We start from the raw sequence: 15,693 nt of genomic DNA on the forward strand, positions 1-15,693 counted from the left end.
AGGGCTTTATAACATGACAAAAAAGTTCTCTTTTGATTGATCCCTTAAGGGAACTGTGCCAAATTAGTGGGGTTTGGTGTAGGTTAGAACTCCACTGATGAGAGACCATGCACAGACTCTATTTTCAAATTCCTGATCATCACATTTGTATTGTACAGATACAATCAGTGCACTCTGAGAGCTGTCAGCTCCTGCTTCTTCCAGAAGTCTGCTGCTTTCACACAGGGTGAGATTTCAGAGTTTTGTGCAGTAGACTATGGAATATGTTCTAACATGGTAATTAGAAACTCATTAGTATTACTTGAGAATGGCACAACTCAGCTGGAAATCTCACAGCAAAATAATTTCACTGCTCCTTCATCTATCAAGATAACAAGTTAATCTCCATATTAGAAAGGAAAAAATATAATTTCATTGTATTAGTATTACTTACCTTATTCCTACAAAAGCCACTGTTTCAGAAGTATAATTTTCAATCATATTTTTACACCAAATTCTGTAGTAAATGAGCATCATTTCTTACTTATTAAAGGAAGGGAGAGGTGCTTTCTTCAAGAGTTTAATCAGTTGCAAGGCAAGTATAAGACAGGAAAATGTTGCATTGTAAAAATCTTTGTGACCTCCCTAATGTATTGCACAGCTGCACAGTGTTTAATGCATACCAGGTATACAACATAGAAAGGGAAATAAAGTGAATCACTTGGCCTTGAAACACAGGTGTTTCAAACCATCACTTGTATATGAAATAATGGAAAACAAGTTTCTTTTTAAATAAGTTAAAAGTGGAAAGAAGCTTTCTAAAACCCCAACAATTACAGGAACCTGCAAATTCTAGTGCAACATATTTTTCTTTTCTTTTTACAGAGAGAAAAATTCATAAAGCTGCTGGATCAATTGCACAATTCTCTGAGGATTGATTTATCTAAATACAGGGTATGTACAACATATTCTATTTGAGTCAACATGAGACCCCCCCGAACCCTTTGCAACAAAAATTTAGAGAATTTAAGCTGTTTAACACCAATATTATTCCAATTTGACAAAAAGAAAAAACTTGGTATTTTCTTTCCAAAAGCTAGGAATGGGTCAAGAGGTTGTCACATATTCAAGAAAGAGTAGTATTCAACAATTTTGATTAAATTGATCTATAACTAGTCTTAAGTTGATTAAGTTAATTCATCTGGGAATTACCTTTACTGACTCAGGTAGTTCAAAGTGCAGTTACTGCTGTATTTTTTCTGGGAGCCTGACATCTTTGCTACAACTTGCATGCTAAGATCCTGGAAATGTTGAAAAAGTCTTGTCTCCTTGTTTTTCTATTTGGTAGGAATTAGTTTCATTTCTGCCTCATGGAATCTCCTTCCACTGAGCTGTGCTCCAAAGCCAGCCTTTCAGGAGAGCAGACCCTGGGTACCTGCCAGCTACCATTTGGTTCTGAACTCCCTCTCCTTCTCCAGTCCACTGGATTATGAAACTTTTGGACAATACCTAAGTTAGGGCTTCATCACATGTGGCTCTCCTTTCAGCTTCTAGGAGTGGCAGCCTCCAGGTCAAGGATTTGTCTGTTCATGTGGCCTGCTCTCCAAAACTGGAGGAGAAGGGGAATATTTAAAAGAACCCCAAGGCATTAGAGAGAATGGAAATTGTACATAGTTTTTAAGACTATATCCTTACTGAAGGAGATATGTTCGTGCTAAGATCTTTTCATTTTGAAGAATGCTGTCCAGACAGTATTGTAGCATGAGGCTGATATTTCAATAGTAGGAAGTTATTTAAATAATACTGCTTCACATCACTCTGTTAACCCAGAGATCATAGCAAAACTTGAATATATTATTTCTACATTAAGCTTACTACTGCATTTAAGCCTACAAATTATATATGTGCCATGTAAAACCCATAAATTATTTTCATTAGCAGCAGTTTCCAGACATCTTATAACATTTTTTATTCCATCCATGTTTTGGAAATATCACAATATTTTGAATTATTCATGTTACAAGTGCAGGAGCATTATCAAAGGTGTTCCTACTCATGTCCAAGGGATGCTCATCATTAACTACCTCACAGGCAGAATTTGGGTAATATGAACATCTCTAATCCTTCCAAGCAGCACTGTATGTTTTCTTTGAGGGTTTTTAACTGATTGTTCAAGGATTTTACCTGCAACTCAAATTTTGCATGATTCCTCTTTCCCTGATTCACCAGGATAATTTTCCTGCCAGCAATTCCGAAAGACTCCAAGACCTGAAATCAACTGTGGATCTGCTTACCAGCATTACTTTTTTTCGGATGAAGGTATTGTCCTTTACTTGCACAAATAAATTTCCTGACAGAAACAAAAAATTTACCTTTTTAATTAGTTTAAAGTCAAGTCACATAAAACATTCTTAGATGAACTCATTAGAAATAATATATAAAAAGGGGTTTGTACTGATATAATAAAATCACAAGTCAAACAGTAAAATAGATCTGATAACTATTTGCCTTAGTCTCTCTTAAGAATGAGATCTAAGTGGTCAAGCATGGAAATATTTTTGGAATGGAATGGTACACATTAATATTATTGAATGAAAAAAGAAAAACACAAAGCAACCTTTAGCATGTGATTCAATTGCCTTAGGCAACTACATAAACAGAATTAAAATAATCCACTAAGTTAAAGTTTGAATTAATGTATCCTGAAATGGAGTAAAAATATGAAGTCTTTGCTTTAAATAAATAACTGCTATTTGGCTTGATATTCTAATTCAAAGGAAAGCACATATTATACACTTTAGTTATTTCTTAAATAATAAAAAAAACTGATAAAATGTAAAACCTAAGATTTAAAGATGTAAACTATTGAGCACACATGCCTTTTTCATCATATAAGTACTTAATTTAAATAAAACTTAGTGATAAAGTCTAATTGCATGTGTTCTAATGTATCTTTGAGCTAAATCAACCTTAATTCAACACAATTTTAATTGTTTTTATCATTGTTTTATTTGAACACTTTTCATCCTGTATAACAGCTCCATTCAACACTTGGATATTTGTGTTCAATCTAATTCTGACTTTCTCCCATTTATGAAACATTTAATTAGGTCCTGGAATTGCAGAGCCCCCCTCGAGCCAGTACTGTGGTGAAGGACTGTGTAAAAGCCTGCCTGGATTCAACTTACAAATACATTTTTGACAACTGCTATGATCTCTACTCTCAGTTAGTGGATCAGGTAAGGTCAGAATGAACTTGTTCTGTGCTTTTGCTCAATCATTATTGTTAGTTTGCCTTTAATAAACAGAAAGTCTTCTGGTGTTCCTTCATATCAAAGCACTCAGGTTTTCACTTTATTTATGCATGGAGGAGCAACATACCATAAATACACCCACAGACAGCTATGAACTCTAAAATGTTTAACATGAGTTTCAAAATGGACACATTACCTCATAATGTAGTCATCAAGTTGGACATGACTGTGAAATTGTCCAGGAGTTTTGGGGAAGATGGCATCTGATTGATTACTGTTAATTTAAGATCTGTAACAGGAAAATAGTTATTTAAAATCTAACATTTCACTTCCATAACTTTTGAAAACAATTTTTAATTTGCTGCAAATGGTATAGTCTTTCCAGCCTTATATTTTAGTACCCATGATGCATACTTGGATCCAAGCTTTAGTAACTGCTTTAAGAAAGCACAGGATTTCTTAATATTAGTCTGTCAGGTTGAGCTATCAATGCAAAATAATTATAGCACTTGTTGTGTTCCAGATGTCATGCAAAATCCTTGAGAATACTCCTTATTTTTAATATAATATGGCTATTCTATAAGTAATGTTAGAATTAATTACTGTCTTAAAGGAGCATCACTTCTTTATCATATTATCACCTGTACCTTATATTTGCTTTCTGGATGGTACACTGGAAAAATGGTAGTTCTGTGAGTATTCCAGCCTTGAACAGAATTAACTAAGCTCTTTGGCAAATGCACTTTTTTTTGTGTGTGTATAATTAATAAGAACACTCATACTAATGATATAAGACTTCAAATGAAAATTATTTGAATTTATTTATTTATTTCAGTGAAAGATATATCTCTTAAATCCAGAATATGAATTCCTGTGTTTTAGGAATGGTGATATTTGCTGTTCAACATTTCTGAAATGAGAATTTATTTTCTAATGTTGGATTCCTTTTCCTGAGGAAACTTAACTGTAGCTTTGAATATAAGAATTTCTCACCAGCACCAGTAAGCACTCCACACTTAGTGCTGATGTGTTTATCCGACAACAGATCACATTGTAAGCTGAGTAGGAGTATAAATTAGTGGAAGGAGCAGCTTCAGGCATCAGATCTGTTTACGTCATGAACTGTTCTGTTTTCTCACTAACATTTACTCTGCAGCAATTTGATCTTGTCTGGTAAATATAATATGAAGTGCTGCTAGACTGGGTATTACATAAGCCTGCAGTTTATCAGTAGATTCTAGTACTCAGTAAACAGCTAAAAGTGATGAAGTCTTACCTCTGCAAACCATAGTGCCAACTGCAAAAGATTCTCTGTACTCAGAAAATTCACAACTTTTTTATGTGAATCCATACAGTCATTTAGCCTGTCTATTTTAAAATATGGTTTTAAAGTGCAGAGATATTACAGCTTTTCTGCTTGGTAGAGATTGTAAAACTTGCTTAAGTAAAGGTTCTCTCCCTCAAATTATATTTGAGGCAAAACAGGCAATGTTATTATATATTTCTCTCACACAACTCTACTTAATGGTAGAGAAATAAGAAATCTTGAAATAAATTTTAAAAATCCACAAGTGTTCACTCTGTTGGAAAACTGAGTTGACTGCATCTCACTGTATTTCTGCACCTCTTGAGTTCTCGTTCACAAGATTTCCAGCAGGGCCAGTTTTATGTGGAAACTTTAGCAGACAATTTTCTGTACAGTTACAATCACAAAGCAGTGCAAGAAACTTTAGTGAAGAAGTGTAAAATGCAAAATGTAAAATAACTAGATCGCATTCAAAATAATTTATTTCTAACAGCAAATCACATTAAAAAAATTCAGGCAACAGTCACATATAATCTTAATGTCAGACAGTAAAACTTTCTTTCCCAGAAGATGAGAGACAATTCTGAGAAATATAACTGGTCTAACTTTAATAGAGAGATAAGTAAAATTAATTCAAAAGACTACCTGAATTCTGCATCAGCTCTTGAGTTGTACAAGGAGACTTTGTTCAACATGGTCCTCTTACAGTTTCCTATCAGTATATCCAAAAGTGCATTTTGTTTCAGGAACACTCGAATTTGCAGTTTGTTTGAACCTATAGCTCTTGAGGCTTTCCAGTGAGTCCAGGTGACTGGTTTGTGGTACCACTTTTATAATAATGAAGCAGTAACCAATATTGTAATTAACATTTCATTAGCTTTGTTTCCAAGCCCCTTAGATTAGACCAGATTCCACCATTAAGCCTTCCTCAGTACCTTCCCTTATCTCTGCTGTCTCCCCATCAGGTGGGGTCCCCTCCCCTCAGAGGGAGGGAGCTCATCCTAGCCTGGTTCTGCACACAGGAGGTTCATGTTTTAGCTGCACAGCTGAGCTCTGGGCTGTGAGACTGAGAACTGAGCCCCAAAGCAACAAGGAATGGTTCTTATGTAGGTCAGCACCTGCTCTCACTCAGGGGAAGGACTGGCAGATGTTGTCCTGCTGAGGCCTCTGCACGCTCAGGGTGTATCTGTGTCTAACTCAGGGTAACCACCTTCCGCAATTGCTTTTGGCTGCAACCTATAACTCTCAGAGATGCCTGCCACAGTATTTTGAGAAAATATGCTTCAGGTCTGATTGTGTGGGATTGTTTAATTTTGGGGTGAAAATTGAGCAGTGACTGTTAAAATTGAGGGGCTTGAACTGAAGTTTTTGGATATTTGCCACTGTGAACACAAAAATTAAATCACAAAATATGCTCAGCAGTCTCCAATTCCTCTTTTTATTACTCTCTACCTTTCTGTCAGACAGGCAATCACCGTTATAAAGCTAATGTCTTGCAGCAAAATATCACCCCTGAGGATATTTCCTGGGGTGAAGCATTGCAAATGCTAACAGCATGCAAAAATGTCATACTACAGTTCCACACCAGAATACAAAGAACAGCTGATGGCAAAAAACCAATGACTACCAGAGGCAGTAAAACATGATAGCTTGACAGTCTCACTGCCATGTATATTGCTATCCTCATTATTGGAGACAAAGCCCTCTGATGAAGGACTGTCTAGCTCCTTATGCAGCAAATGCAGTATTTTCTCTTTTGAATTAATAGTTATCTGAGTGAAGTGCTTAGCTACCCTATGTTAAAAAGACATATCCTGGAGAAGTAGTTTAGGAAGCACTTTGATAGCTTTCTGACTCAGTTTACAGATATGTCACTCTTTCTGTTTTCTTGAGAAAACAAGTTTTGAAATCCTGGCTGGTGCTCACTGAGACTGAAGTCCCTTCAATAATTCTTTTTGCAGTCTTCTCCATTGAGTGACACCAATGAAATGCAGACCATACCCTTTCATGTTATCTGAAGAGCTCTTGATCAGTACAAATAATTTCATGACTGATAGCACCAATATACTGGAATAAAACACTGGAGTACTTTATATTTGACAGCAGCTCATCAGAACAGGCCTGATATTCTAGCTGATGTTAGGGACCTTTACTTGGGTCTTATCTCAGCTCTGCATGTTGTCGCAGCACAGCTTGGTGCAGACAGGATGTAGGAAAGAGCAATTGACTCCTTCAGGAGCCAGGGGCGGTACAGCTGCAGCAGCACACTACTCTGCCCTTGCCATTCATCTTTCACAGGGGTACAGCACCTTGGGCTGGGTTGATAATGAGCAAAAAACATCCCAGATCTGGAAACTGGAGCTGTGGATGAGCACGTGGGTGGACCTATGCTTTGGGAGCTGGCTCAGTTTTGCTTTACTCAGATGGGAGTCCCTGGTCTTTGGGATTTGGGAATGCAAGCCTCATAGTTGTTTTTGAGCATGTACTTTTTTCTCTTTAGTATAAATGACAAAAAAAAAGGTTAGATTATTAATTTCTTACAGAAATACTGCAAGAATAGAAGCATGACTATGATCTGTAGTTTTCAAACACATTCAGAACTATGAAGTGGGAAATAAAGGGCAGTAGCAAAAGCTGTTTACTACAGAGAGTTCTATTTTTCAGGCATGGAAATTTCAGTGTCAAGTAATAATTCTTGTGAAGCCCTTTGTTATATTTATATATTGCTTTAGATTCACTGAAAAGGTTCTGGCATGCAGAGGGTACTTAGAGATCTCTCTTTGTGTTGCAGCATTGTGTTTGATGGGCAACATGTTAACAACAGTAATAGAAAAACATTTGGTAAATTACCTCAGAACAGAAGGATGCATTTTTGCTATGGCATTTCCAACTCCATTCTGAGAATTCTCTGTCAGAAGAAGACCAGATCTTACAGATATAATTTCTTCTTAGCAGCTTGTCTGACAACACTGGTTAGGAAGTCAAAGAGCTTGCAATAAGTGAGGGGCTCACTTTGATCTTCCTCCACCTACTCCCTGCAGTAGCAGAACTTTTCTGGGTGGGTGGGTCAGGTCAAAACCACAGTATCACTTGGCTGGCCACTGCAGAGAGCTATTCATGTTCACTGCCCTAAACAGATAGACCAGTTAAACCAGCTCCTTTCACCTGCCAGTCCTTGAAGGAAAAGGCTGACAATTCTTGATGAGAATTAATCCAAAAGAATTCTGTTCCACTTCAGATGGAATACATAAAGTTGCTTGGAGAAGGTGTGGGTACCCCATTCCTGGAAGTGTTCAAGGCCAGTTTGAATGGGACTCTGAGCAATGTGGTTTAGTGGAAGGTGTCCCCTGCCCAGAGCAAGAGGAATGAAAAATACAATCTTTGACATCACTTCCAACCCAAACCATTCTGTGATTCTATGGTGATTCTTTAAATAGGGTTTCAGTTTCCAGGAAGTTAACAGTTTAGGAGTTAGTTACAGTGTGACAGCGCTGCGCAGGGAAATCCCTCAGAGGTTTTGAATGCATGTCTGCAAGTGGTTTCTGGCTTTAGGCTCTGTTGAGTAAATTCTGTAAGGCCGAATTTTCAGTTTTTTAGATATTAAAAATATCTTTTAAAATTATATAAAATCCTAAAAATTGGTAGATGTTATATGTGAATGTCTACATATGTGTATATTTTATATATATATATTTTTATATATAGTGCATATTGTACATTTGCTGGTGGTTCTACATCAAGTAATATTATATGTAATGTAAGTAATAAATATGCAGTTTAAAATATGGAAGAATTGTTAAAATTAATATTTCATTGTCCAAGACTGATCTATAAAACTGCCCTCTGCAGCCTTGTGCTGATCAAGGCCACTGTGTTAGTTTCCATTGAATTTCCACTGTATCATTATTTATATAGAAAATTTTGTATTCTGAAACCTAGCTTGGGGCTTGCAGGAAACAGCAATACATGACTTTCTGATATCATAGGATTCAATTTATCAAAGTCACACAGATAATAATGGATATTGATTGCACAGAACATAACAAAATAAAAGCAAAGAAAATTAAACCAGACATTCATCCTACGATCTGGTAAAATCAGTGATGGGAGAAGTTGAAAGCCCTATGTTTCTTAGGCTAGGCTTTACAGATTTGTCTCAGGGTAATAGAGATGTAGATTTTAATCTTGCTTCACACTGGGTCTGAGATTGCTTTCTCCAGTCTCAGCCACTTTTCTAGAGTACAAAATGTTTGTTTGTCAACAGTTTAGCCTTTTTTTTTTCATTAAACTCAGAAAACTCCCTCTACATTTTATTTTTCTCTTTAAGAGAGTATCAAAACACCAGTAATGATTTTGGAGGCTCTGTACTGCATAATCCATTGCTTGAATATGAATTTGGTGACTAGGAAATTGACATTAAAAGGGAATTGAGAAAAACATGATTCCATGCAAATAATTTATTTCAATTCATATCCTATGAAAAACTGTTCTTACACAGTTCCTCTTTCTGATTTTGATGTCTTCTGTCGCAAAAAACAAAGAGTTATCACCTAGTTTGGATGTTGCATTAAAAAACCCACAGAGAATCTCCAGTACTTAGTGTATTCGTGAATCTTAAGTGACTAATATGACTTTTATTGTAAGTTGTTTGCTGCCACTGTAGGGTGATCCTAAAGACAAGAAGCACCCAAGTCAATTAATATGAGAGTATAAAACCTGTCTTTTCTGCTCTTATTGCTTGTTTGATCTGCCAGCAGAAGCCCCTTAGGAATATCATTGTTGTGCCTTTGGCCAGTCACTCATTGAGCTTTTAAGCAAAGAATATCTTGTGGCATTTCGTGGTTCTGTGCATGTGGGCAGCATTACCATCCAAAGTGATGCTACAGGAGGTCAAGGTATTTTAAATAACCTTTCCTATGTGAAAAAGCTCATGGAAAAGAAAGTGATTCTGCTAATTGGCAAACTTTCATTCATATCAGTATTTGGAAAGGTCTCTTGGTTACTGGATGAGCAGTCGGTGATTTGAACTTATTCAGTGCTGTATCAAACAAAAACAGAAGACAGGAAACTTCAGCAACTCATTTATTTTAAAATTAGAGCCATTAATAGCATCAGTTTAATTAATGATTTTGTCATCTTGCTATTTTAAGAATTTATGTTACTCTTGAAATTTTTAGTTGTATTTTTTAAAAATTCTCATTGTTATCATCCTCTACAATAATAAGCAGTATTTAGAATCTCTTGTAACTTTTCACTGTATTTGTTCCAGTGTGGCACTAATTAGGTATATCAGCTATTTAGTTGATGCTTTTACACTGACAGTTTCTTCCAAATGGGTGCAATGAGAGTGAAAAAAAAATCTAAATTGCAATCAAATTTCCACCATTGTTTTACCTCATTCTAATAGCACTGCACCAAGCCAGAGCTGGGGTAGCACTGTCAAACACACAGTGTGGTTTTGGGCATTGCCCTGTGCAGGAATCCAAGGGTTGGACTCTGGTCCTTGTGGGCCCTTTCCAACTCAGAGTATTCCATAATTCTATAATGCTTCTACAAAGGCATCTGCTGTACATAAAGCAAATAATAGTGCTGACAATAATGAGGTAAAAAGAGCTTGAATGATTATGAGCATGTCTAACACACTAAGTAGATTTTAGGATAAAGAATGGAAATAACAACTAGGGATGGGCAGAGTATGCACTTTCTCTTCAGGACATAAAACTACATCTGTAATGTGAGACTATTTTAAAAATACCTTCTCTGGGACTTTTATAAAGGTCATACAGATTTTAAAGAGATTTCTTTTCCAGAGAATTATGGTAGAAAGGACCTCCTTGTGCAACTATTACATTGTAAATGTAATACTTTTTGCTATCTCTGTTAAAGAACTGAATTTTGCATTCTGTGATTCACTTTCACAGCCATGAAAAGCTGTCTCAGCTACATGTCACTTGCTGTGAAATACAGTTCTTGGATAAGATGCTGAGCTACATATGAGGTGGCTTTGTCGTCTACAGCTGCCTTTCAGTTGGTTTGATTTAACAAGCTTCTGAGAAAAAAAAAGGTCTATTAGACCTACATCTTTGATGTAGAAACGAGGCCTTTTTATTAAAAATCTAATGTATACCAGGAAATGCTCTTATGAGTGACATTAATGCTCTAATGTTCATTTCTGTTTTGCAAAGCTCTCTCATTTGCATGCACAGTTGTTAATTGTTGATGACACCAGACCCACCATCCTTTGACCTCCTTCTGAGCTTTATTTCTGTTGCTTTATACACTGAGGTGGTACCCTTTGTAGATCATCTGAGTATGCAGCAGTGTGATTAATGATACATGTCTAAAATATTCCACAGTGGCCACAAAAACAGTTTCAAATAGGTGTTGTTGAAATTCCCTTTCTGCCATTCTAAATGCTATTCATACATAAAAGTCAATTGGGGTTAAATTAACATTTAATTAATTCGCTGTGACACGTATATAGTGTTAGGCATATTCAAAAAGATACCAGGTCCATTGAAGTGGTCATAGTTGGACTAGGAATGAGAAGTACAGGGAATATGTGTTTAAACTTGCAGGAGCACAGGCAGGTTTATTTTCTGACTTACTAGCTGAGACCCCTTTCAATCTCACACAGCAGTAGAAGAGCATGTGTAGATCGAGCATGTGCAGACATAGCTCTGTGTGGCAGAAATTATTCATGTATGTGGCCATACAGAATTAAAATATTTCTTTTCATATTTGGGTCCCTACAATGAAGTTATTTATTGGACATTGATGAGGAATCTGATCCTTCTGCCAAGCAAAGGAATGCAAAATACTTTTTTAGTATTTTAGGACTAAAATTTTAGGAAATTTTAGGTTAAGTATTAATAAATAAAAATTGTAGAGACAAAGTCTGTCTGTAAATGCATATTGTTGTAAAATTAAAAATATAAAATTCTCAATAACATTAAGAGAAATTCAACTGCTTCTTCATTTAGAACATACATCAGAAGCAGCTGCTAGGCTGAATACCTTCAGCATATAATTCAAAACAAAACATTAAATACTCCTCAGCATTGATTTTTTTTGAGTCTTTATTGTGTTGGTTATAAAAGTTCTGCCTCAACAGGCAATTCTACCTGTGCTGAGTCTCAGCACAGCGAAGAATTTAATAATGTATCTAATTACAGCGTGAGCATGCAGTAAAAACCAAGTCTCTATTGATCTCCTTTGTTGACATGACAATCTTTGCACTATGGTTCCTAATATTTGTGCACAGCCAAGTACAGTTTTTCATATGTTCTGCTCTGTTAGTTAGCCAGTCTTGGTCCAAAATTTCTAAAGATTCTTAATATGTCACTCTTCACAACCAAGGAATGATCTATAGGTGGGACTCCCATAGTATTTTCTCTAATAAAAATATATTCAATCTTGTTTTAACAGAGTAAGAAACAAGAAGTTCCTAAAGAAGAACAGGGACCAACAACAAAGAATTTGGATTTCTGGGCACAGCTGATTACTCTGATGGTCACCATTATAGATGAAGATAAAACAGCATATACACCAATCTTGAACCAGTAAGTAATTACTTTCCCAAAAAAATTAAGAATCATGGATTTATTAAAATAAGTATAAGAAATACACCTGAATTAGAAGTTATATTTTAAATAGATTCTAGGTAGAGATTTTTATACAGAATATTGTATTGACATAGATTGATAAAAACTTAGTGCTCTGATAATGGAAAGAAAATCTTTTGGTTTAGGAACATTAAGGACTGGTGATATATGAGTCATCTCAAAACTTTAGGTAGCAAACTATGCTACATGAGATATAAATGGATAGAAGGGAAATGTCAGTGACATTTCAGTGCAAGGCATTTTCAGTATGATGATATTGATGGTATGGGAGCATCATGGCACACATGGTGTTCAAATATTGCTGAAACTCATTTAGGTATGGTTTCTAGGCATGTAATTGTAAAAAAAAAAAAAAATTAACTTCACAGAAAGACCCTATCTGAATTTATAATTGGCTGGCCAGACTGACTTGAAAATGTATGAAGTGGAGAGCAGTATCCCAGAAATGGAATTTCACTCCTCAGAATTGAAGATGTAGCAGATGAGAGAGGTACAATCAATAAGCAAGACAAATTAAATAATTTAAGGTTGATACATGAGTAGAAAACAGAGAAACAATTAATAAACACAGGAAAAGAAGGCAGTGCTGGGCTTTGAACATGAAATATTTAGAAAGAGTGCAAAGGAACATGTTTCACATATTACAGCTGGAGAAATGGGCCTTGCACCAATTGAAATGTGACGTGATGAAGCCCTGGGGAAATTTTTTAGGTCTTTGGAGCCATTTTACAGAGAGATTGCAGAAAATCTGGGCATAGTCTGGCTGTGATGACTTCTGCAAAAGTTAACATTGAAACCTACATCTGTATTATGACTAAACAATTAATAGAGGTTTCTGCAATTGCATTTAATTGAATGCTCTGAAGGGGAGCAGGAACAATCTGTTTTTTTCAGCCAAAAAAGTTAGATACTAAAAGGCACTCTATACATTGATATGTGCTTGTCTGTTGATAAAAGGTACTATTCTATTTATGGTCCCACAGGAAAAGTGACAAAGAAACCTCCTGGTGATAACCAGAAGCTGAAAGACTTTGAAAGTCATTGACTTCTGACTCCTTCCTTTACTTGAAATAAATAGAGTATCACTTCAGTACCGGATCATAAACATTTCTTTGTTAATTATTTGTTGCACTGACCCTATTAAGGAATAAGCTCTTACCCTATAGAGGAAAGAAAACACTTCCTGTTTACTCCATTTTTATGTCATAGTGCCAAGTTTCTCCATAATGAAAGCTCAACCTTTTGTCAGACAGGCTATACAAATAATACAGTAAAATATATAATTGAGACAAAAACATGTATGTGACTCATTTCAGTCTCTTCATTGAAATTATACAAGTGTAATTGGGGGTTAAGTATCCTAAACATTTTTCTAGCTCTATTTTTATACAAATTTGAGGGAGAAAGTAAAGGCATAAAGAACAGAGTTCCTCTAAGGGGATTAGTAGGTTCCCTGAAGTACAGATGAATGATTGTGTAAGATGTGAAGAGAGAATCAGGAGTGGACGGAATTGGGACAGATTAAGGGAGAGAGCTTGTGTCTCTGACTTCTCCCTGGTTTTTGCTGTTGCTTTGTAAGTGAAAGAGTGAACATAGGGAATAACATTTCTTTTAGAAGTAGCGACATCAGAAGTAAAAGATGAAGAGGCTCTAGGTGGAAAAAACTTGAAAAACTGTTCAGAGTTGCTTTGGATATATTTTTATTTAAAGAAAAGCTTCTCCTAACACAAAAGCAGCATGTAAAAACTGTTGAGACAGTAAGGCAGCCTCTTTCCCCCCATTTACCTCAGAAAAGGAAATGGGTTAAAATAGATGAATGGGAAATATAACTTGAATAAACAAGAATCCTGCAAAAATATTACTCCTTATTAGAAATATATGGCCATGCAGTGTCTCAGTGGAGTATTCAGGCCTGCATCCATTTGAATTCTATTTTAGAAATGAGGTAACTGAAGATTCCCAGGAGAGCATTCTGATAAAAGTTTTCACAATTGTATAATATTGCTCAGAATTCTATTCCTCAGCCAGTTTTGGAAACCCTATTTTTATATCCACCTTAGAGGCAAAAATTACACTGTGATGGAGTAGTTTGAACTGTATCAGGTTATGAATCCAGATGAAACATGACATGATGGCCTCAGCAACACTGCAGTCACTGACAGAACACACCAGACCAGCCAGTGGGAGTGTGGGGGCAACATGCAGTTCTTACATGACATGAGAAACTTGACAAGTTTGAGGGAAAAACATGGTCTGGTATTTATTTAAGTTATAAAATCTTCATTCTAATAGTTAAACAATGTAAATTGTGTTAGAAACCTGAATCACAGGCAAATCCAGGGCTTCCTGGCACTTCTAAACATCCAGTGAGGCAGGAGAAATTTCTATCAAAAAAAAATATCTATTCTAATAAAAGGAACATCAAATCAAGGACAAAACCTTCAAGTTAAATATGCTTCTGTGTTTTGAAAGCAAGATCTAAACTTTGAGCCCCTGCCTTTTTTTTTTTGCACATAGAAAAGTCCAGTTGTCATTGTAGTATAAGTTTAAGAAACAAGACAGTTCTAATGGGACTTCTAAATTTTTTCTTTACTGCTCCTCAGATCTTTGCAGTGTTAGGATCTGTTTTCTCTGTGATCACATTGTGTTCCACACAGTATGGAAAGGACTAACACATGAAATCTGCAGGAGCAGATCTCCTCATGCTTCTGGAGCTAGGATGTTTAATACCTCTGAGAAGTTGGAGATAGTAACTTATATTGTAGAAACAGCATAATTGTAACCTGCATGTCAGTGAGTTATGAAATGTAGGCCAGTGGAAAAAAATTATGGAAGTGAAAAAATCAGAGTACATTCTATCATGAATTGGGCTACATCAGGCCAACTTTAGAATGTTTCTTTCATGATAGAAAGTGTATCTGATGTGGTTGTGTCTTGATGCAGTGATATTCCTCATTACGAATTACACTTTATTCTGTGGTAGCATGTGAATATCACTGATTTCATTGAATTTGTGAACATTATCCTGTGAACAAAGCTGTTCTCATTCTTTCCCCATACCCACTGCAGCTTCTCATGTAACAATGCAACACTGACAGACCAGGTTAGTTATATGGACTATATACAGCACCTGTCTTGCCCATTATTTTTCATTCAGGGAAAGGAGTGTTAAAAATAAAGCTTTGGATAGATGGAGGATAAAGCACAAAATGTAAGAATAAATGACCTATTTGCTCACATTTAAACGGAATACATCTTTTCCAAAATCAAATAAAACTTTTGTCTCTAAGAGTTAGTGAAGCAGAGGCCATGGCCAGCCCTCCACAGATGGTGTGATCTATCTTCCTGCTGCGTGCACAGCACAAAACTGAATGTATTCTCCCCCTAGGACTGGTGAGATTTAGCACCTGGAAGAGACTTAGCCATCAAGTATGGAATATGAGCTTTTCTGGGAAAGTGCATCTGAGGTTCAGAGGCCTTGATATTCTCAAGATGTAGCAGACTGGAGATTTGGCAGCACAAATTATGA

The 15,693-nt window shown here is 36.0% G+C and overlaps 1 protein-coding gene across 2 annotated transcripts in view; it reads left to right on the plus strand.

The window, feature by feature from the left end:
• Positions 1-15,693, plus strand: part of UNC13C (unc-13 homolog C) — a 121,442-nt gene that overhangs the window by 53,524 nt on the left and 52,225 nt on the right. For both annotated transcript variants that reach the window (XM_059482281.1, XM_059482279.1), the window contains 4 exons: positions 865-933; positions 2,209-2,298; positions 3,090-3,218; positions 11,968-12,101. In XM_059482281.1, coding sequence (XP_059338264.1) covers positions 865-933; positions 2,209-2,298; positions 3,090-3,218; positions 11,968-12,101 — 422 coding nt within the window. The remainder of the gene's footprint in view (positions 1-864; positions 934-2,208; positions 2,299-3,089; positions 3,219-11,967; positions 12,102-15,693) is intronic.

This window comes from Ammospiza nelsoni, chromosome 14, assembly GCF_027579445.1.
Source record: "Ammospiza nelsoni isolate bAmmNel1 chromosome 14, bAmmNel1.pri, whole genome shotgun sequence".
NCBI lineage: Eukaryota > Metazoa > Chordata > Aves > Passeriformes > Passerellidae > Ammospiza > Ammospiza nelsoni.